The sequence below is a fragment of the Elephas maximus genome, chromosome 4, assembly GCF_024166365.1.
Source record: "Elephas maximus indicus isolate mEleMax1 chromosome 4, mEleMax1 primary haplotype, whole genome shotgun sequence".
Taxonomy (NCBI): domain Eukaryota; kingdom Metazoa; phylum Chordata; class Mammalia; order Proboscidea; family Elephantidae; genus Elephas; species Elephas maximus.
In genome coordinates this window covers 181,346,454-181,369,583 of record NC_064822.1, presented here as the reverse complement: position 1 = coordinate 181,369,583, position 23,130 = coordinate 181,346,454, and the positions used below count along the sequence as shown (strand labels likewise).

Sequence of the window (23,130 nt, the reverse complement as noted above, 5' to 3'; positions counted from 1 at the left end):
GGGAGCTGGGAGCCAGTGCAAGTTTTGAGGAGAGGAGGATGTGACTGACCTTGTGCAAAACGAGATGGAGATGGTGTCTGGGGAAGTCCCGTACCTGCCCCCTGGCCTGGCCAGGGAGAGAGGCAGCAACAGAGACTGACAAAAGAGATGTGACATGGGGCAGTCACAGCTGGACAAGTGGCCACGGGGGCCTCCTGTGGCCTAGATGAGGGACCAGACACGAACCTGGCTTTAACCACTCTGTGTCACTGAGTTACCAGATCACCTTCGCTCTGTGCCTTATGTCCTCAGTTATAGACTGCGAACAATAATCCCAGTGCTGTTAAGACCAGAGGAAGTATTGTGGGAGCCACTGAGGCTGGGTGGACATCATGGAAGGCTTCCTGGAAGAGGGCACACTTATGCTATGTCTTAAAGTCCAAGGAGAATTCATACTGGTGGAGGGGCGGGGTGGGATGTGTGTGAGCATGGCAGAGGACTGGGAAGAGTTTCAGGAGGAACAACATCATGAATACAAGGCAGAGGCTGGGTAGAGCAGGACACTGCAATAATGGGGCTTGAATCGCGCCAAGCTGACACGTCCCTGGGGAGTGAAACGGCTGGAGGGCCCCTCCCTTCCATCCCTGCATAGAAGGTTTGTTGTCACCCCAACCCCCACCGTAGCAGCTGGCAGGGCTGGGGCTGTCCCTTCAGCCGGTGTCTTTTTTTGAGTCACCTCTGGGGCTCCCTGGGACGGCCCCGCCCCTCGGGCTGCTCTGGGGCAGGGGCGGGGCCAGGCAGCCCCAGAGCCGGCAGCGGAGGCCAAGGGAGCAGGTGGAGGCTGGTGGCTGGCCGGCTGCATGGCTCAGCCTCAGGGTTCAGAGCACCAGCCCCCTGGTTGCCCTTCCCGGCCTGCCTCTGATGCCGGCCAGACTTTGGCCTCTGCCAGGGCCCCCGCCTGAGCAGCCCCCCTTCCTGCCCGTCTGGAATTTTGGGGCTGATGCAGCGCCGGCTCCTCCAGGGCCTGGCTGGAGCCCTTCTGACCCTCCTATGCATGGGGCTCCTGTCCCTGCGGTACCACCCGAGCCTGTCCCCCCAGGGGGTGCAGGTGACCCCTGAGCCTCGCCCGCTGAGACCTGGACCCCCTGAGCTGCAGATGCGGGACATCTTCATCGCCATCAAGACTACCCAGGCCTTCCACCACTCGCGCCTGGAGCTGCTGCTCGACACGTGGGTCTCCAGGACCAGGGAGCAGGTGACGAGTAGGGGACTGGAGCCCTGGGAGTGACCCTTGGCCTGAGGGGCTCATGGAGGCCTTTCCCCTGGGCTGGGGTCCTTGGCGACCTTGGCTACCTGCCCCATCTGGGCTCATCTTCCCACTCCTCCCCCATCCCCAGCCTCTGTGCCATGGCCAGCAGCTCCTCAGGCCAGGGCTCCGACTCTTTCAGGGGCCAGACTGGGCCCCCGCCCTGGGCCCTTGGGTTACTCCTGGGGGTACCCTCTATTCCCACTCCTGCCCAGCCTGGCCCAGCCTGGCACCGGGGACAGCAGTGGATGCCGTGCCGCTGGGCCGAGGCTGCCGAGGAGTCCGACCCCGAGCTGGAGGGGGAGCCCCCAGTCCTTTCAGGCATGCTGGCAGCCCTGCCCCCACACCTCTGCTGCCCAGGCTGTGCCAGAGGAGCTGACATCTCCCCTCCTGTGCTCACTTCCTGTGGGGCTGTTGCTGAGGGAGGAGAGGAGGGCGTGTGTGCTGTGCTAGTGGTAACTGAGGCAGTGGTGGGCACAGGGTGGGGGGCTGGAGGCCTGGCACGTGGATTGTGTGTGTGTGAGTATATGTGTGAGTATGTGTGAGATTGTGAGTGTGTGTGAGTGTGAGCATGTGCGAGTATGTGTGTGTGTATGAGTGTGAGTGTGAGCCTGTGTGTGTATGTGAGTGTGTATGTAAGTGTGTGTGCTCATGTGCATGGAGCCAAAGTGTCAGTGTTAGGTGTGCTATGACAAGAAGCGTGTGGCTTATGCCTTTCAGGGGAGGCAGCTTTCACAGCAGAGTCTCCTCTACCCTTCCCGTCCCCACACCCACTACCTTCCTTAAGCAAAGTCAGCAATTTGGGGGCATTGGGGGCCATCTCTGGGGGAGGTGGAGGGGTGGATTTACACACACACACACACACACTGTCCCCCACTTGGGCAGCTGGCTCAGTGGGAGAAAGTGACTGAGCCATCCGGGGGAGCTGGGGGCTTCTGAGAGACTACAGAGAGAGGGAGGTGGTGCCCGGAATTGGTCAGGCCCCCTGGCACCCCCTAGCACCCTAGATTAATCTTTTCCCAGCAGGGGCCCCAGACACCCCTGGCTCTTTCCTGGGGCCCCACAGAGCTTCTCAAGCCAGGGAGGTTCTGGTTCCGCCCGCGGAAGCTGCAGAGCCTGGCCCTTCCCACAGACCTTCCTGTTTATGCCTCTGAGCCTGTGTGTACCCGGGAGCGTGGCCTCATGTGGTCCAAGGCCCTTTCCTGTCTGGTCTAGCCCTGGCCCCAGATGAGGAAACTGAGGCCAGAGAGGAGGACACACTCTCCAGAGTACCCCAGGAGGCCTGAGTGGGACCAGGCCCCCACCTGCTGGGTCTCTTCCCTCTCTGCTAGGGCTTGGGAGCCCAGAGCTGCCCGGGTGCCTGGGCTACAGGGGAGGGCCCTTGGGCCCCCAGCCTGGGCAGCTGGGCTGGCAGGACTAGGCCTGCAGGGGAGAGGCAAACTCCGAGCCCTTTCTGTGCCCCTCCCCCAGCCCCTGCTCAGACCCACCTGATCAAGGCTCCCTCTGTCCCATCTCCCCCTGCCCATCTGGCAGGGTGTGTGAAGTGGGGTGTAGGGCCTTGGTTAGGACTCCATCCCAGTCCCCCACCCCCTGTGCCATCCAGATGCCAAACAGTCAGCCAGGGGGGTACCTGCCAGCTGCTCAGGATCTGTTGTTGTTGGGTGCTGTTGAGTCGATTCTGACTTATAGCAACCCTATATGACAGGGTAGAACTGCCCCATAGGGTTTTCTAGACTGTAATCTTTACGGGGAGCAGAACGACAGGACTTTCTCCCTTGGAGCCGCTGGTAGGTTAGAACTGCCGACCTTTCGGTTAACAGTTGAGTGCTTAACGATTGTGCCACCTGGGCTCCTACTAGGAGGCTGCACATCTGACACAACACTCTATTTAATCTCCCCGACAACCCCAAGTGGTAGGTAATGCTAATCCCATTTTACAGGTGAGGAAACTGAGGCTTGGCAAGATTGAGCAGAAGGAGGAGATGAATCCAGTCATTGGATCCAGGACAAGGGGCAGAGTCTAGAAACCCTGTTCTTTAAGGCATATTTGAAAGAAGAGAGGATTCGCAGATGGAAGAAGAGATGGGGGGGACAGCGACACCCGTGCTCGCCATCCCATCTGGGCTCCCTTTGGTTTGTCTCTCTCTGGGACTTTGGTCAAGGCCCTCAGTTTCTCCATCTACACACAGTACTCGAGGGTCTTGGGCCTCTCTCAGCTCTGCCATCGGGAGCGGGCCTGAGCTGGTTAACTCCCACACTGGCGCCCTCACAGGCTGGTTAAGGGCAGCAGTGGCAGGTGGGTCTTTGTGGCAGCAGTCTTGGGCTCGTGTGTGGCTTTTGTCTCCAGAGGAGGGGGTGGGCTGGGAGGCGTGTTTTCTGCTCGAGGGGGGTAGGCGGCAGCCCCATAGCTCTCCTTCTCCGTAGCAGATGGTCTCAGGCTACCCCCTCCCCTGCCCCCAGCGGGCTGCCTGCCCCTTTGTTTTCCCGCTGCCTCTGAGGGTTTAACCATTTTCAGGGCCCCTCCTTAAGCAAAACAAACGCAGCTCTGGGCTCCATGCCGCACGCACCCACCTCAGGGTTCCCAGGGATGGAAATCACCAGCCTCAAGCGCCTCCTTGCCCTCCGTCTCTACACCCACCTCCCCTCACACGACTTCCCACTTATTTATTCCATCTACTCAGTTCTTCATTGGCAAGGGTTCCCTGGCCCACGTGGCCTGTACCCTGCACTTAAGAGGGCTCCACGGTTTGGTGGCAAAAGTTCGCCAGGGAATCGGGCAAGAAAGGTCTGACTTAAGTTTTACAGGATCCTTCAGGGGCTGTGTTGAAAACAGACTTGTGGTGGGGGGAGGTGACAATGGTGGGTTGGACCGTGGGGTGGTGAGAAGAGGGGGCACCCTGAATAATCTGAAGGTTGGGGCAACAGAATTTGCTGATGAAGTGGTTTGAGGTGAGAGAAAGGGAGGTGCCATGGGCGGGTGACTTCAAGATTCGGGATGTTGGAGCTGCCACCTGCCGAGATGGGGAAGACCGGGGAGGGGAGGCCAGAGCGAATGCCTGCACAGTGGGACTTGAGCCTGGAGCTCAGGGGTGAGGCTGGGGCTGGAGGCGTCAGTGTGGGAGGCCCTGGCTTATTGGTGGTGCTTGAAGCTGGGAGACGGGATGGCATCACCAGAGGAGGCGGGGCCCAATATTTTCCCCCATAGAAATCCAGGGACCCCAGTGTTAGCTAAAGCTGACAGTGGGAGACAGACCCGAGGGGAGAGGGACTCAGAAGGTGGACACAGCCAGGCCTACCAGAGGGGTGCCAGGACAGGAGGCGAATCAGACCAGGTCTGTGCCCTCCAGGATGTCACCAGTTGGTGGAGAGACCAAGAAATAAATTTCCATACCTGAGTAGTTTCTGTTCGTAAGAGGAACAGGAAACTGGGGAGCATATGGGAGGGGCCCCTAAGGCAGCCCAAAGAGTATTAGGGAAGGCTTCCTGGAGGAAGTGATGCCTGAGCTGAGATGGGGAGGTAGTGTTCTAGGAAGAAGGTGCAGCATGTGCAAAGGCTCCCCACCCCACCCCCAGGGTTGGAGGAGTGTGTGGCATGTTTGGGGAACTGAAAGACCTTCCAGCTAAGAGAAGCCCCAGCCAGGGGTGGGGCAGGAAATGATAAAATGAGGCTGAGCAGGCAGCAGGTGCTACTACCATGATGGCTCTCACTGGCCACACTTAGGAGGCTGGATTTTATCCCAAAGACAGTAGGGTGGTGGGTAGTAGGATGGCAGTAGCAATAACTTTATTCCAAAGTTAGCGGGTTGATGGCTGGTGGGGGTGTTGTATGACTGATCCTGACGGGAAAGCAGACCTGAGGGCATAAGGCAAGGTTTTGCAATAACCTCGCAAGAGGGAATAGTGGCTTAGAAGAAAGCCCAGGGCCATTTTTTCTCTTTCCTTTTTTTATTGTTGCTGAGAACATACACCAATTCAACAATTTCTACACGTATAATTCAGTTACATTGATTGTATTTTTCAAGTTGCACAACCCTTCTCACCCTCCTGTTCCTAATTGTTCCTCCCCACTAACAAACTCACTGCTTCCAAGCTTCCGGTCCAACCTTTTGAGTTGCTGTTGTCGATCTAATCCTACTTTCATAGTTCTTTAAAAGAGCGCGATTCTCAAGGCAAACATTCTTTACTAATTAAGCTTGACTATTGTTTGGTGTAAAGACTTATTTTTGGTTTAAGGTTTGGAGAGTTTCTCAGGGCAATAGTTTCTAGGGCTTTCCCAGCCTCAATGGCTCCAGAAAGCCTGGATTCCATGAGAATTTGAAATTCTATTCCGTATTTCCTCCCCCCAAGCCCCTTTTGATCAAGATTCTTCTATAGGTTCTTTGATCAAAATGTTCAGTGATGGTAGCCGGGCACCATTCAGTTCTTCTGGTCTCATGGCGAAGGAGGCAATTTTCATACAGGCAATCAGCTGCACATTCCCTTTCGTCTTATTCCTTGTTCTCCTTCTCCCACTTTTGTTCCAGGTGCATAGAGACCACTTGCTGTACCTTGAATGGCTGCTTGCAAGCTTTTAAGACCCTAGCCACTACGCAATGAACTAGGAAGCAGAACAGAAGAGCTAAAAATGATATTAGGCCAACTAACTGGGATATCCCATGAAACCATGAACCTAAACCTCTGAACCAAGAAACCAAATCTCTTGAGGTGTTTAGTTTTACATAAGCTGGCCAGGCATTTTGGGGAGACAGGCCTGCTTGCCTTTCATCTTTCCCTATGTCCAGCCCTGGCTCTGGCCTCCTATGCCTCAGTCTCCCCTGATACAAGGAACTGAGCGCTTCACTACCCAACTCTTCCTTGTTTTTTCACACACTCTCTCATTTACTCCCACAGCCACCTTGACCCCCGCCCTCCCTATTTTATAGGTGGATAAACTGAAGCTTCAGACGGGGCTGTTCTGATCCAAAGGGCTGATTCCTGGAAAGAAGGGAGGGGTTTGTGGGTGAGCACAGAGGGGCACTGCAGCTGGAGGCTCTGAGCTTGGAGGGAGGACAGGGGTAGTCCATAGGTGTGACCTGAGCGGGAGACGGGAGAGCCGAGGAGCTTTAAACAGTTGGAAAGGCTTCCCATTGGTCTTCACTTGGATGGGGTTCAAAACTGTCTTGTCTTAGGGCCAGGGGCAGCACTTGATGTGCTCAGGGATGAGAGGATCTGTGTGGGCACCAAGAGGCTCTGTGCATGCTAGAATGGGTGTCGTACAGTCTTGGGCCCGGCATGTCTCTGTCTTTATGTTTTTCTCCTCCGTCTCTCTCCCCTGCTCCCTCTCAACCATCAGGCCCTCATCTCTGAGGGGTAAGAGTTACCCAAATGGTGATCATTTCTACACTACTGAGATGACATGATTTTTGCTGTTTCTATACACCTCTTGTCCTATGTTACTGTCACTTAACAACAGGCTGATCCAGGTTAGAGCAGGGGCTTTGGTGCTGAATGGCCTGGGTTTGAATCCCAGCTCTGCCACTGACTAGCTGTGTGACCTTAGGCAAGTCACTTTGCCTCTCTGGGTCTCTGTTTTCTCAGCTGTACAAGGAGGATGAAAAAATCTAGAACATGTAAAAAGCACTTAACCACCAAGCCTGACACATAAGACTCATTCCATAGTCTCTGGAGAAGGACATCAAGCTTGGCAGAGTACAGGGTCAGCGGAAAAGAGGAAGACCCTCAACTAGGTGGATTGACACAGTGTCTGCAACAATGGGCTTAAGCATAACAATGATTGTAAGGATGGCACAGGACCGGGCAGTGTTTCGTTCTGTTGTGCATAGGATCACTGAGTCAAAGCCAACTTGACGGCACCTAACAACAACAACATAGTTACTATTATTATTTTTCTTTAAAGCAACTTACTTGCTTAATTTCAAGGAGAAGCACTATGTCATTAGTGTGATTTCTCTAATCCTCAATAACATAAATATATAACTTGAATTTAAAAACACTTGTGTGTGACCAACCAAAGGCTGTTTCAAGTGTCGTAAGTCTTACATGACTGCTCTATGAGCTTCCTGGGGCTGCTGTGACAGATCACCCCCCTCCTACGTGCCTCTAATCTGCCAGCAGTGGTGTGGCTCGGGTTAGTGTCACCCAGTGCGGTAACTCCTGGTGCTACCCCTCCTATCCCTCTCCCCTCGCCCGCCACCGCCGTGGACCTCCCCACATACTAGACCATACAGAATCCTTAATAATTTTTTTTTTTTATACTAATCAGGGCTGGATTAAGGCATGTGAGGGCCCTAAACATTGATAATCTGTAGTGCCCCCTCCTCTGCTTACTCACACATTTGAATGGGATATGTGACCTGGTGGCGTAGTGGTTAAGTGCTGTGGCTGCTAACCAAAAGGTCGGCAGTTCGAATCCACCAGGCTCTCCTTGGAAACTCTATGGGGCAGTTCTACTCTGTCCTATAGGGTCGCTATGAGTCAGAATTGACTTGAAGGCAATGGGTTTGGTTTTTTTTAATGTGACTTAGATATATACACGTGCATATGTGTGTGTGTGTATGTCTTAGCTATCTGTGATGTAACTTCTTTTTAAATGGAACTATAGTATTATTGACTGAATTTGAAAGTAGTATATGCCACTTTAGAGGAATGAGATAAACTGGATTATAAAATTTTTAGTGGATGCGGGGTGCCAAGATTTTTACTGTATGCCACATTTTCTACAAAAAGATTATTCCACACAGTCTACAACAAAGAAAATGAGTCAGTGAACTTAGCTGTTTCAACAATCAATGTAAAATTCTGTGGATCTCCCACAGCGAAAAATTGACTCTCACCAGTTTTGCTCTAAACGGCTCATACGTCAGTTTTGATGCTTGTTTTGCAATAACTGCTATAATTATAAATGAACAAAAAAAAAGAGATGGCATAAAAGAAAAGTTAAAGATCAGGAAACAAATATTACAACAAATTACTCTGTTTTATTTTTAGATCTTTCATCTCTAACATGTTATAATTAGACACATTTCTTTCTGTTCTTCTGCTCTTATATATTCTTCAATGATTTCATCACAATTTAGCTGCCGAACAGTATCTGTTGTTGTTAGGTGCCGTCGAGTTAGTTCTGACTCATAGTGACCCTATGTACAACAGAATGAAACACTGCCCAGTCCTGTGCCATCCTCACAGTTGTTGTTATGCTTGAGCCCATTGTTGCAGCCACTGTGTCAATCCATCTAGTTGAGGGTCTTCCAGTTTTTCACTGATCCTCTACCAAACATGATGTCCTTCTCCAGGGACTGATCCCTCTGACAACACGTTGAAAGCATGTGAGACAAAGTCTTGCCATCCTTGCTTCTAAGGAGCATCCTGGTTGTACTTATTCCAAGACAGATTTGTTCGTTCTTTTGGCAGTCTATGGTTTGTTTGATATTCTTCGCCAGCACCATAATTGAAAGGCATCAATTCTTTGGTCTTCCTTATCCATTGTCAAGCTTTTGAATGCTTACAAGGCGATTGAAAACACCATGGCTTAGGTCAGGTTTGCTTTAGTCTTCAGGGTGACGTCTTTGCTTTTTAACACTTTAAAAAGGTCTTTTGCACCAGATTTGCCCAAAGCAATGCGTCTTTTGATTTCTTGACTGATGCTTCCAAGGGTGTTGATTGTGGATCCAAGTAAAATGAAATCCTTGACAACTCCAGTCTTTTCTCCGTTTATCATGATGTTGCTCATTGGTCCAGTTGCGAGGATTTTTGTTATCTTTATGTTGAGGTGTAATCCATACTGAAGGCTGTGGTCTTTGATCTTCATCAGCAAGTGTTTCAAGTCCTCTTCACTTTCAGCAAGCAAGCTTGTGTCATCTGCATAATGCAGGTTGTTAATGAACCTTCCTCCAATCCTGATGCCCTGTTCTTCTTCATATAGTCCAGCTTCTAGAATTATTTGCTCAGCATGCAGATTGAGTAGGTATGGTGAAAGAATACAGCCCTGACATGTACCCTTCCTGACTTTAAACCACGCGGTAACCCCTTGTTCTCTTCAAACGACTGCCTCTTCCTCTATGTCAAGGTTCCTCATGAGTACAATTAAGTGTTCTGTAATTCCCATTCTTTGCAATGTTATCCATAGTTTGTTATGATCCACACAGTCGAATGCCTTAGCACAGTCAATAAACCACAGGTGAATATTCTTCTGGTGTTCTCTGCTTTCAGCCAGAATCCATCTGACATCAGCAATGATATCCATGGTTCCACGTCCTCTTCTGAATCCAGCTTGAATTTCTGGCAGTTCCCTGTCGATATACTGCTGCAGCTGTTTTTGAATGATCTTCAGCAAAATTTTACTTGCATGTCATATTAATGATATAGTTCAATAATTTCCGCATTCAGTTGGATCACCTTTTTTTGGAATAGGCATAAATATGGATTTCTTCTAGTCGGTTGGCCAGATAGCTGTCTTCCAAATTTCTTGGCATAGACAAGCGAGTACTTCCAAAGCTGCTTCCATTTGTTGAAACAGCTCAACTGGTATTCTGTCAATTCCTGGAGCCTTGTTTTTTGCCAATGCCTTCAGGGCAGCGTGGACTTCTTCCTTCAGTGCCATCGGTTCCTGAGCATATGCACCTCCTGAAATTTCAGGAACAATGTCTACTTCCATATGTGATCATGATAATGAATCAAGTCTTTCTTGAATGATTGCTGCACTCTGAGGGTTTCTGAGTCCCTTTAGGGATGGAAATGAGTGTTCTGTTGTGCAGTTGGTGATCATTAAAGTTAGGAATATGCGTCAAGCAATTTCAACAGTGGGAAATACGCATTGTATTTTATCTTCTATTATGGAATCCTACATGCCTACCTGAGTAAAATTTGTCTTCCTGGAAACCGTATGAGGCGGTTCTACTCTATCCTATAGGGTTGCTATGAGCCAGAATCAACTCTACCGCACACAACAACAGCAACAATGTGCGTGTATATGTGATCGTGGACGGTTGCGAAACTGATGGTTCAGAGTGTGTGGGTGAGTGTGTGTGTTGTGAGGGAGGGACAGAAGAGGGTGTGGCTCTGCCAAGGATGTGTGAACACAGCTGGACCCTGTGGTGCAGGTCCGTGGAGGGGATGGGTGTGTGTGAGATGAATGGGAAGTGTAGACTGTGATGATGTGTGGCTATAAAAGCTGGGATGTGTGTGTGCTCCATGGGAGGGGGTAGCGGAGGAGATTACGTGATCCTAAAGGAGTGTGTGACCATGAGAGGGATGTGCGCGCATCAGTGAGGAGGATGGCAGTCTGCTGGGTGTCCACCTGGACAGGCAGTTCTTCAGGGACTTGGCTGTGGGGGGTGTGGTTGGCTCTGGGGCTGCCCTTGGCAGACCTGAGTCCTGACGCCTCGGTTTCCTCCCCAGACGTTTGTCTTCACCGACAGCCCAGATGAAAGCATCCAGGAAAGACTGGGTAACTAATTGCCTAGCCTGGGTGGGGTGCCTGTGCCCTGGCCTGGGAATTCCTGGGAACAGGACTATACCTTTGGCATGTGGGGATTCCTCTTTGCTAAGGAGGGGAGCAGGTTTCTTCCCTGGAAACAGAGTGTGGGTGTGGGGAGGGGCTGTGTTGGACAAGGCCCAGTCTACTGTTGATTAACTCTGTGGTCCTAACAATGGCAGCCTTCCCTGGGCCTCACTTTCCCCACCTGTAAAACGGGAGTGGGTGGGCTGCTCCAGGTTCTTCGAGGCCAAGCCCTGCTGTGCATTCTCATGGTGTGCAGGGCACTGGGGAGGAGCCTGGCAGGGACCCCTGACCCCTACTCACTTCTCCAGGACCCCATCTTGTGGTTACCAACTGCTCCGCAGAACACAGCCACCCAGCCCTGTCCTGCAAGATGGCTGCTGAATTCGATGCCTTCTTGGCCAGTGGGCTGAGGTGAGTGCTCTTGGGTCTCTGGGGACAGGAGTTGCCTTTGCCTCAGGCCAGCTTCTGAGTGGGGTGTCTTGTCAAAAAGTGAAGTGGTCTAGGCCCAGTGAGTGTAATTATGTAGGGGCTGACTCCTGGGGGCTGACTCTCCCCATCCACCCACCCACCTGGCAGGCAGTGCTCAGTGGGCTGGTCAGTCCATCTGGCTTCAAATCCGGCCACTCATTGGCTGTGTGGCCTTGGGCTAATGTCTTAAGCTCTCTGAGTCTTGGTCCTCACCTGTTATGTGAGCACACCTTCTTAACGAGCTTACATGAGATGTTGCTTGGTGCCTTTGATGTCACACTCTCCCTCCCTCTCCTCTCCCCACCTCCACCCTGAGGACGGGGGACCCGGTGTGGGGGCCCTTCGACCCCAGGAACGCTCCTAGGCTCATCGTCCCCTCTTCCATTTCTTCAGGTGGTTCTGCCACGTGGATGATGACAACTACGTGAACCCACGGGCGCTGCTGCAGCTGCTGGCCACCTTCTCACCAGCCCACGACGTCTACGTGGGCAGACCCAGCTTGAACCGGCCTATCCATGCCTCAGAGCCTCAGCCCCGCAACCGCACGGTCAGTCTCTCCCTTCTTCCTTTGCCCAATGACTGCTGGGTCTGGGTGAGGCCAATCCCAGGGGTGGGGCGGGAATGGAGAGAGCTGGGTTCTGGGCTTCAGATCAGGCCCCATCCCTTTCAAACCTGTGTCTTTGGGCCGGTGGCTTTGCCTCTTTGAGCCTCATTCTCCTCCTCTGTGAAATGGGGAGATTGCAATCACACAGGTAAGGCACAAGCTGGTGCATGGGAGGGCCTCAGTCACCGGGGCGTAGGAGTGTGCCTTAGTTACACAGCAAGCATGAGGCTGAGCTGGGGCGTCCTGACCCCACGGCAGGGCCCCTCGACACCTGGTTTCATCATGTGGCTTGTACACAAACCCATTGCAGTCGAGCCCTTAACCGCTGTGGCTGTACAGGTTGTTAAAATGCTGGAGTCCTTTGGGGTCACATGGTAGGTCCCCACTGCCCTGAGTCTCTGCTATGCCCCTCCCCTGGGTCCCCCCCTCCAGACATCTCCAACAAAAGAGTTAACAGCTGGCACCACAGCCCCCCCCACCCCCGACCAGCTCCAGCTCCAGACTTGGACGGACACTAATTAGAGTTACCAGATTTAGAAAACAAACAAAATGCCAGGACACCCAGTTAAATTTGACTTTCAGATAAACAACAAGCATGCCCCAAATAGGGTGACTATGAGTCAGAATTGAATAGAGGGCGATGGTTTTTTTTTTTTTGGTTTATGCCCCAAATATACCTGGTTTCCTCTGCCCCCAGGATCTACCAGGCTGCAGGCCTTGGGTGGCCCAGGCTCCTAGGCTTCGTTGGCCCCATGGAAAAGGCAGGTCAGAGGATTTCCGCTCCAGAGGCTGTGCCCCGAGGCTAGGGCCCTCTGTGGGGCTCCCCCTCCCTGCCCAGGCCACCATCTGCTCCAATGGGGAAACCAGGAGCTGAAAACACAAAGCCTAAGTTTTCAGAAGCGAATCAGCTTTTGAGCCCTAAGTAGTGTTCTCCTGGGCCCTGGGACACTGCCCTGGGTGTGGAGGCAGGAATGTGTGCGAGCTAATTCCAGTGAGCAGGGGTCCCCCAGTCTCCCACACCCCCCGCCCTTGACCTTCACCTCTGCTTGAGCAGTTTGCCTTAGAAGTTGGGAACACCACTCTGGAGCCGGAGTACCTGGGTTCATTCTCTGGGTTCACACCTGGCCCTGCCACCTCCTGGCTTCCTGCCCATGAGCGAAGTCACCTAACCTTCTTGGGCCTCAGTTTCCTCATATGTTAAACGAGGCTGCTAACAGTCCCCACCGCACAGGGTGGTTGTGAGCATCGAGGAAAGAATTAAATGAGGTAATCTCTCAGGTGCTTGGAACAGGAGGTGGCGCCATGACACTAGTAAGTGTTAGCCATCAGTATCTGCCTCCGCCCAGTGTGCATTTCTGAGCAGACTTTCCTTTGCTGGCTCAGCGCCCTGCTGAGCACACTCAGGCCTGTCCCCACAACGTGCCCCAATGCCTTCTTGGCACAAAGGCCCCAGTGGGATCCCAGGACACTGTTCCTTGGAGTGTGGCAGAACCCTAGCATGTCTGGGCTGGTTCAGACTCTGGGGTCCCCTGGGGTGGACTCTCTGAGCCTCGGTCGCCTTTTCTGCAAAGTGGGGCTCAAGAGGACTGGTGGATCACAGTACCAATGTGCAGGAACCTGTCTGGCATGGAGACGGAAAATGAGAGAAGGCAGGCCCAGCCCTTAGCATAGGGCATGGCACCGTCACTGCTCAGGATTAGGCGTTTATATCCCTACTGTCATTGCTATTACTACAACTACCTGGGAGCCGAAATCACTCATTAAACAAGCATTTATTGGGCACCTTCTATGTGTTAGGTCCTCAAGGGACCCCCTAATTCTGCCTTGCTGAGTCCTGTCCTTTCTCTAAAAGGGCAGAGTTTCCAGAAGTCAGCTAATAGAGGTCTGTAGGAGGGGGACACCTCCAGGCAGGGGAACCATCAGATTTCAGAACCAGAGCCGAGGTTTGTACTACCAGCTCTGAGGCTCAGAGAGGGGAAGTGACTTTCTCAAGGTTACACAGCTATGTAGCAGTGGTGGAGGAAGGGTTCCTAATGCCCTGCTTCTCTCACGGTTGCATCGTGGGGGATAACTCAGCCCAATGCAACATGCTTTGGTTAAGTACCAACTGTATACTTGGGAGAAGATAACTGTAGGAAACTTGTTAGACTGAGAGATGGTGCACCTGAAAAGGGTAAAACATTTCCCAAAAGCCTTAGAGAGATTCGTGGGTGAATTCATGGGTCCTCACAGAATGGGAGGGAGGGGAAGAAGTCTTGGGGTGTGGTGATGCTGGGCGGACCCGAAAGAGATGCTATAGGTTCATGTGATTGAGTTGGCTTCATGGACTCAGAGGCCTGCCCCTCTCTCTCTTTATTCCCTGAGAAGCCTCATCCTCTCCTTTTGCGGAAGAGCTTTCTTAGTCCCAGGGATTAGGGGTGGTGGGGGCTGATGTAGGTGGTGTCAGGACTAGAGCTTCTTCCCCAGAGTTGGCATATAGATCTCAGGGAAGGGCTCTGGTTGGCCAGTGCAAGTCAAGTGCCCATCGCTGAACCAATCACTGGAATGGGGGTGGAGCTTTACGATTAGCCACTCTTGGGGCACCTGACCACCCCTGTGGCCTCAGGGGGGTGGGCACTGTGTTTGGCAGGCCCTTCGGAACTGCAGCGAGTGAGGTAGAGACCTTTCCCAGGGAAAGGAGGGAAGGTGTGCTGGGTGGACAAAAATGACACCTGTCTCCTTTAACCAGAATCCAGAAAGATTTGGGTCTTATTGATGTCCCTGTACTCTTAATTAGCTATGTGACTGTGGGCCTTGGTTTTCTTATCTATAAAATGGGCATAATGATGCCAGGCTGTAGTGAGAATCTAGTGAGATATGAAATTAAGAGCTTTTGAGCCAGGCTGGTGGGGGTGAGGGGCAGCCTGGCTGTCACCTCAGTCCACCCCCACCCCTAGGCTCTCCCTGCACCTTGATCCTCCTCTCCCCCAGAGGCTGGTACAGTTCTGGTTTGCCACTGGGGGCGCTGGCTTCTGCATCAACCGCAAACTGGCTTTGAAGATGGCCCCGTGGGCCAGGTAAGCAGAGACCCATGGGTGGGAGGGTGGGAGGGTGGGGCAGGGGCAGCTGCTGCTGCTGTGTGTGTGTGAGTGCGTGGCCAGGAGCAAGCTCAGAAGAAACTGCCCCTCATTGGTTCTGTTGCAGAGCCAGACCTGGGGGTTAGTGGTGAGCAGGCCTCCTGCCACCCCTGCTTCAGGTGGCTCGCCGCCTAAGACCCCCTGTCACACACAGGCGAGTCACGTAATCTCCAGAGCCTCAGTCCCCTCATCTGTAAAATGGACCTGTCACTAGGACAGCAGAGGTTGATGTAAGGGTTCAATGAGAAAATGTCTGGGCTGGCGCCTAGGTAGGTGGCAGGCAAGCATTAGGACCTGTTTACACCTCTCTTCTGACCTGCAGTGCACAGGAGGGGAGGTCAGACCACGTGTGGGGCACTCAGGGGAGGGAGAAGGGCCTCCTGGTGGGGAGCGCTGGAAGGCTTCCTGGAAGAGGTGGCATTTGAGCTGGGAGAGCACTGAACTTCTGTTCTTTGAGGGCCTCAGATGAGGGACTCCTAGGGGAAGTGGGAACCATCAGTAGGGAATACTGGGGGGTACTGGTGTTCTGAGAGGAAGTGGCAAAGGGCTGGCCTCTGCCTGGGCAGGTTGTTATTGTTATTAACAACAGTATCAGTGGTCACCATCCTGTTTTAAGGGTGGACTCTGAGCCAGGCCTTGTGTTCACCTAGAGTTTCGTGGGACCCAGGGAGGAAGGTGGTATTAGCTTACTGTGTATAGCTGAGGAAACTGAGGCACTGGGAGGTGAAGCAAGTGACTGATCCAAGGTCACTCAGGCTCTGGGTTTGGCTCCAAGATCTTCGTGCTTCACTCACCATCCTGCCTCGCCCAGCCCTGAATGAGAAGGGATCTCCAGGGAAGGTTCGTACTCGGGGCCGGAGTGGGCATATTTTCCTAGGGTATGTCCACAGCACGCGTGTGCACATGACCAGGGGTCATTCCTGTGCCTGGGGTGCCCCCATCCGGGCTCCTGCCCACTCTACGTTACCTTTGTGTGAATTAGAAAAGGGAGCCCCCTCTGGGTGGGTGAAGGGGCCCTGTTAGCACAGTAGTTGAGCGCTCAGCTGCTAACTGAAAGGTCGGCGGTTCGAACCCACCCAGCAGCCCCGCAGGAGAACGGACCTGGTGTTCTGCTCCTGTAAAGATCACAGCCTGCGAAACCATATGGGACAGTTCCACTCTGTCCTATAGTTCAATAGGAGTCAGAATTGACTTGACAGCACCCAGCAACAACTGGGCAGGTACAACCTGAGAGCACCCAGCCTGCGGAGTAGAGTGGGGGCTGGGATTCTGCTTCCACTCACCCCCTCAGCCAGGCATCTTGTGCAGGCGGCAGCCTGCCCAACCATACCAGGCGGCCCTGACTCCAGGGGCATGATGAGGTATGTACAGCCCAGTGATGTCCTTGCCTAGAACACTGGGCCTCCCTCCCTCTGACACCTGGCCAACTCCAGCTCATCCTGTAAGACTCCATTTCCTCCAGGAAGCCTGCCTCATCCTCCCTGTATCCCACAGGCTGAGTGCTTCCCTCTGACTTACACCAGTCTCGCTCTGACATAGTTGCTCATGTATCTGTCTCTCCCTGGAATGGGGTCTGCTGTTGAGGGCAGGTTGCATTTCTTTCTTGTTATGGATTGAACTGTGTCCCTCCAAAATGTGTATCAACTTGCCTAGGCCGTGATTCCCAGTATTGTGTTGTTGTCTACAATTTTGTGATCTGATGTGATTATCCTATGTGTTGTAAATCCTAACCTCTATGATGTTAATGAAGCAGGGTTAGAGCCAATTATATTAATGAGGCAGGACTCAATCTACAGTATTAGGTTGTGTTTTGAGTCAGTCTCTTTTGAGGTATAAAAGAGAGAATTGAGCAGAGAGGAGAGGGACCTCATTACCACCAAGCAAGAAGGGCCAGAAGTGGTGTGTGTCCTTTGGACCCTGAGTCCCTGCGCTGAGAAACTCTGGGACCAGGGAAAGATTGATGACAAGGACCTTCCCCCAGAGCTGACAGAGAGAAAGCCTTCCCCTGGAGCTGGTACCTTAAATTCGGACTTCTAGCCTCCTAAATTGTGAGAGAATAAATTTCTCTTTGTTAAAGCCATCCACGTGTGGTTTTTCTGTTATAGCAGCCCTGGGTAACTAAGACATTTCTCATCCCTTCTCTGTATTCTCAGCCCTAGTACAGTATCTGGCACCCCAGTAGATGCTCAACTATGAATGAATGAATGAGTGAAAAGAAAGGGAGAGAAGGAAAGAATTCATTTATAAGGGGCTTCACCTTGCCATTCTTCCACTTAATCCACACAACACTGTGAGGGCAGGGCCATTTCACAGATGGTGAAACTGAGGCTTCTGAGGTCACACAGTACGTGGGAGGCAGATGCTGGAACCAGCCTTCTGCTCTCCTGGCTGTCCCTGGGGAGGGCCTTCTGGGAGTGGGAAGGACTCCGGGTGTCGAGGGCCTGGACCAGTGACCTCAGCATCCTCTCTCCCACAGTGGCCCCCGCTTTGTGGACACATCCGCCCTCATCCGGCTGCCCGATGACTGCACTGTGGGCTATATTGTCGAGTGCAAGCTGGGCGGCCGCCTACAACCTAGCCCCCTCTTCCACTCCCACCTGGAGACCCTGCAGCTGCTCGGAGTGGCCCAGCTCCCAGAGCAGGTGAGCTGGCCTCGGGGTAGGCAGAGATGGGGCAAGGGCTGTAAGGCCAGGTGCCCCCAAAGGAACATGGGATCTCTCCTGACCCTCCCTCCTAGTGTTTGAAATCAACCTGGAAGCCTAGACTGTGAGGCCTGGGCCATCCCCTGTGGCTGGGGAAACAGGCCCAGGGTGACAGTCCTCTAACCCACAAGGGCTCCAGCATTTATGATGCGAAAATTCTATGATCTGGTTCCCAAATGCCAGATGGAAGGACCTACACAGACAGATGAAACCTGTCTTCAAGCTCCCACTATCCTGTTCCCCCACCTTGTGTCCCTCCTCCACCTTCCCACCCCCCCCCCCCCACATCCCTCTTGGCCAGCCCAGCCCCCTAAGGGCCCAGGGCAGCCCTGTCTGGCATTTCCCATGGGTAGGGTCTCCTTCGTTAAAGCTTACCTGTCCACTGCTCCCTGTTTTTCATTTGAACCCTGGTGTTACTTGGGAAACTGTCGTGAATGGAGACCCTCAGACATAATGTTAGGTGGGGGAGGAATGGGGCCCCATCCTACCACCTGGCAGGTGCTTGTGGGTAAACCTGGGCCTGCCTTGCAGATGCTGCCCTTGAACTCATGGGTTCCAGCCCCATAGATGGGCCTGACTGGGAGGCCCCTGAGGTCTTCTGCCAAACTGTTTGAGTCAGAACCCTTTCGGTTGCAAGTGATAGAAACTCAATATAGACCGCTTAACCAAAAAGGAAGTGTATCTGTTCAAATAACTGAGCAGCTGAGGGCTTGGCTTCCTAGGTCGGCTGGGTCTAGTTGCTCAGTTGGCATCCTGGGACTCTGTCTCCTCTTTGTGAATTCTCCTCTATGATGACCTCGTCCCCAGGCAGGTCACCCCTGGTATTGGCAAGGTGGCAGCCCCAGATTTTCACCCTAACTGTGGGAAGAGCATCTTCCTTCCCCAGATCCCAGGGTTGGTACTCATTGGTCTGATGGCCCAGCTTGGGCCACATGACCTGCCCTCTACAGACTGGAATCAGTGTTGATTGGCCAGGCCTGGAACTGGGGTGCAGGTCGGTCCCATTAGGACCACAGAACCTGAGAGAGAGGCTTGAGCCAGGAATGAAGCAGATGCTGGGAAGCCAAAATCAGGACATCCTAACAGGGTTTCTGACACCCGTCATGCTAGGCACCTTGTGGGAGCCTGACTTCCAACGCCCTCGTGAAGTTGCTACTAACTTTATCCCCATTTTACAGATGAGAAAACTGAGGCCCAGGGAGCTGAGCTAACCGTGGCACACAGCTAATACAGGGCAGAAGAGGATTTGAACCCTGGCTGGGTGGCCTCTAAGCCCCCAGTCTTTAATTGCTTCGCTCTACTTGAGGTCATCATCCCACCTTCATTGTAGAGCAGAGGAACCTGGGGCTTGGGGTGGAGAGGGCTTTGCCAAGGCCCTCCGTGAGTAGCAGAAAACCTCAGTTCTAGTCCATGTGCATAACTTACTGGGAAGGTGACTTCTCTGAGCCTCAGTTTCCTAATCTGTAGAATGAGGGTGGAGCCCTGGTGGCACAGTAGTTAAGAACTTGGATGCTAATCAAAAGGTCAGCAGTTCGAATCTACCAGTCGCTCCTTAGAAACCCTATGGGGGCAGTTCTACCCTGTCCTATGGGGTTGCTATGGGTTGGAATGGACTCGACGGCGAGTTTGGCTGTTTTGGTTTAGGATGAGGGTGTTGTCCCAGCCTCCCAGGTAACCTGAACTGCTGGGGAAGCGAATGGGATTATGGGCATGAAAGTGCTCCACAAGCAGTACAGCACCAATGGGTGGGCTTTTAGTGAAGCCCCTCTTGCTAGTGGTAGAATTTCAGGCACAGAAGCAGGCTGGAGGAGAGGGCCGTTTTCTGTGCCTTTCAAAATGTCTTCTGTGCCTTCTCTTCCTGTGCCAAATGCTGCCCCCTAGTGGGCAGTGGAGATCCTGGTGGGACAGCCCAGCAACACTCACCCTCTTCTCGCTTTCTGTCTGTTCAGGTCACCCTCAGCTATGGTGTCTTTGAGGGGAAACTCAATGTCATTAAGCTGCCGGGTCCCTTCTCTCCTGAGGAGGACCCCTCCAGGTGGGTCTGGGGGCTGAATCTATGGGATAGGAGGAGTGGGGGCTGATTGGGGCACCCAAAGATGGGTAAGCTGGGGGGAGGGAGCATAGAGCTGGGGGTACTGAGAGTGGATCTCAGTTCCTCTCTGCCGCTGGCTTGCTGTGTGACCGTGGGCAAGTGTCTTGACCTCTGTGGGCCTCAGTTTCCCCATTTGAACACAAGGAGGCTGGGTGTCCTGGATCTGAAGGGCTCTCCCAGCCCTGATCCTCTGGGATTCTTCAGGAGCTGCCAGAAGGCTGAAAGGTCTTCATTGATGCTCTAGTGGTGGGACTTCAGGCACTGCTGGCAATTTTTATTTTATGTTTTTTAGGCTCTTTGGTTTTTGGTATTCATCGACAGTTCTTGGTGGGTAGGGGTTGGAATGGGGGCTAAAAGTTACCCAGCACCTTCCAATTCTGGCCCAAATCAGGCCACAGGGAGACTGGGGGCTGCTCAACTCAGCCCCTAGCTAGTATAGAGAAGTCTTAGAGCACAACCTGTGACCCCCAGTGTCCTCTCCTCCTCACCCTGCTACTGGCCAGCTGCGGCTTGTGCTTCTTGTGGGGTGGGGTGGTGGGGTGTGAAGGACTGGAGGGGGAACATGATTTCTGAGCTCAACAGTTCAACTCCGAAACAGATGCTCGATCCCCTCCCAGCATCTCTGCTGAGCCACGCGCTGCCTTCAGCTTGCATGCCTCCAGCCACGGGGAGCTCCTCCTTCCATGGCACTCTTCCGTCTCTGGGTGACCTGATTGTCCCACCATCCCTGTACTCCCATTCCTGCCCCTGTCAGTGAGGGCCTGGGAGTGAGGCCAGGAGCCCTGATCCTGCCATTAGAGGCAGGGAGGCGAAGGTGGGGGAGGCGAGGGAATGAGCTTGGGCCCATCTGAGAGACAGTGACTTGTCCAGAGAAGGTGCAGGGGGACGAGGGACTTGAGACACTGTCGTTAAGGGGGGGGGTGGGGGGAGAGTAGCAAAGTATACATAGATATGGGTGATATAGGTACTGGTATAGACATGTGCCAGGAAGGGGAAGCGCAGGCCATTGGGGAAAGTGTAAGAACAGACTGGGGATGGAGGCTGCTGAAGGGAGGTCTCTCTGAGAGGACATGTACTGAGAGGACATGTAGGATGAGACCTGAAGGAGTTAACCAGAAGAGGGGAGGGTTGACAGCTCCAGCAGAGCACAGCCTGTGTAAAGGCAGCAAGGCGCTCAAAGAAGTAAGGGAAGCCAGTGTGACGGGAATGACATCGCGCTGGGTTGGGGAGGTGGCAGGCAACCTCCCCAACACCTTATAGGATTTGTCAGGACTTTGGATTTATTCTGAAGTGTGTAACCCCTGGGGCGGGGAGGCGGGGACCAGGACCCTCTTCTGAAGCCCTGTGGAGTTTTCTGTCCTGGGGTAGAGGGCTCACAACTCTTTTCAGGGTCCCAGGGGCCAGGGATGAATTGACCAATTTGGACATTATAAGGAGTCAGAGTTTGGTTCAATATAAGGAAAAAAATTTTCAAAATTCCACAATAAAAGGAGCTGCCTTCTAATGGGGTGAGCGCCCTGTCAGTGGAGGTATGCAAGCTATGGCTGTACCGCCAAGAGGTTTAAGAATTAATGTTAAATTCCCACCAAGCCTGAAGATTCTAGGATCCATAAGTTCCTGCCTAATTGGACTGGAGTCAGCTGGTGGCTTTGATACGTGTTGTCAGGCAGTCTGGCCTCAGCTGAGTTCTCTTCATGGCTTCTCTGGCCTGGAAGTTTCTCTAAACCAGCGTTCTCAACTGGGGCTGATTTTACCCCCCATCCCCCACCCCCCACCCTGGGTAACATTTGGCAATGTCTGGAGACTTGATTGTCACAGTGCGGGGTGGGGGTGGGGGGACAGGAGAAGACTACTAGCATCTAGTGAGTAGCTGCCAAAGATGGATCCTACAATGCAAAGGACATCCCTCACAACGAGTGACTGTTCAGCCCAGAATGTCAGTAGTGCTGAGGCGGAGAAACCCTGCTCTGCACCATCTCTGTGACGTGCTCCCCTCTAGGAACCCTGGGGGTGCAGGTAGGAATGGGGTGACCATCTTGTTCATTTCTGGTCTCTTCACAGGTTTCGTTCCCTCCATTGTCTCCTCTTCCCAGATACGCCCTGGTGTCCACAGCTGGTGGCCCGATGACGCTGACCTGTTGGGCAAAGGTTGGGCTGAGGCCTCTGGTTGTCCTTCTGCCTCTGAAGGCAGCCCTGGGGGCCCCTGGAAAGTGCTCTGTGTTGGCTGTCACAGGAAGCCTCCAGGTGGTGGGCAGGCCCCGGATCTGGATGGTGGCTGGTGTTAGAGGCATCCCAGGCCCCTGGGAAGTGGGTCGGGTGGCCCAGGGACAGGGTGGTCCAGGTGAGGGCCAGAGAAACCCCAGGGACTGGCCTTCCACCGGCCTCGGACAGCTGAACTAGACAAAGCTGAGGAGGGTATTTGAGCTGGTATGAAACTCAGGGGTCCTTAACCCTCAGAGAATGACGAGAGCCCCTAGGTGGGGCCTGGCACCAGCCCAGGCTCTGTTCTCTCAGGCATTACCTTGGGGTTCAAACCTTGGGCCGCCTAGCCCTGGCGGCCCTGGCCAAATCTCCAACCACTGAGGGACCCTGGGTGGAATAAACGTAAAGTCCAGGATCTGCAGCAGGTACTGTTGTTCCTACGCCCTGCTCACGGCCCCCATCCCTGGCTAACAGAACCCAGTTTTGTCTGAAGCCTCAACATGCCCAGGCCCAGATGATGGACCATAATGGTTCCCAGCCAATCATGATGATTGTTTTGCTCACTGTCCTAGCCTCCCTTGCTGTTAAGGGCTACCATGTGACCCAGCTATGGCCAGTATGAACTAAGCAAAGTCAAGAGAGGCTTCTGGGAAAGGTTTTGCAGTCCCATACCCCATCTTACTGATGTGAATGTGGATACAATGGCTGGATCTGAGACAGTCACTTTGCCACCATGAAGGAAAGGCCAAGATAAGCATCCACAGCTGCCCCCTCTAGCTTCTGATTCTGTAAGAAAATTAAACTTTTATTTGTTTAAGCCTCTCTTGGTCAGGTTTTCTGTTATAGGCAGCCAAAGTGCTCTTGACTGGGGCAGGGTCTTTGATCTATCTGTCGTGGTGGCTCTTTTATGGAAGAGTATATGAGACACTGTTGGTGTTGATGCAGGCTCCGCAGTTAGACCGCCCTGCTCTACCCTCTCTGGCTCTATGACCCTGGACAGGCCACTTGATCTCTCTGGTCTGTTTTCCCATTTTACAGACGAGAAAAAGGATATTTACCTCCCGGGTTGATATGTAGATGAAATGATACAGGGCACAGCACAGAGTCTGGGGAGGAGAAAGGAAGGGCTCAGTGAATGGTGGCTGTGATTTGTGTGTGTGTG

The 23,130-nt window shown here is 53.1% G+C and overlaps 1 protein-coding gene across 1 annotated transcript; it reads left to right on the top strand.

Moving 5' to 3' along the window:
- The first annotated feature begins 771 nt into the window (after window positions 1–771).
- On the top strand, window positions 772–22,785 carry MFNG (MFNG O-fucosylpeptide 3-beta-N-acetylglucosaminyltransferase). The gene is made up of 8 exons (XM_049884373.1): window positions 772–1,234; window positions 10,682–10,730; window positions 11,093–11,195; window positions 11,646–11,799; window positions 14,827–14,912; window positions 17,449–17,614; window positions 19,624–19,709; window positions 21,828–22,785. Exons 1-8 carry the CDS (start codon window positions 980–982, stop codon window positions 21,892–21,894), a joined length of 966 nt encoding a protein of 321 aa, XP_049740330.1. The 5' UTR covers window positions 772–979; the 3' UTR covers window positions 21,895–22,785.
- Window positions 22,786–23,130: the final 345 nt, after the last annotated feature.

Excerpts from the sequence above, each read along its gene's own strand:
- MFNG (XM_049884373.1), top strand. The coding sequence starts at position 980 with ATGCAGCGCCGGCTCCTCCAGGGCCTGGCTGGAGCCCTTCTGACCCTC. Across the intron at positions 11,196-11,645 it reads TTCTTGGCCAGTGGGCTGAG|GTGGTTCTGCCACGTGGATG; the intron begins GTGAGTGCTCTT and ends CCATTTCTTCAG. Across the intron at positions 14,913-17,448 it reads AAGATGGCCCCGTGGGCCAG|TGGCCCCCGCTTTGTGGACA; the intron begins GTAAGCAGAGAC and ends TCTCTCCCACAG.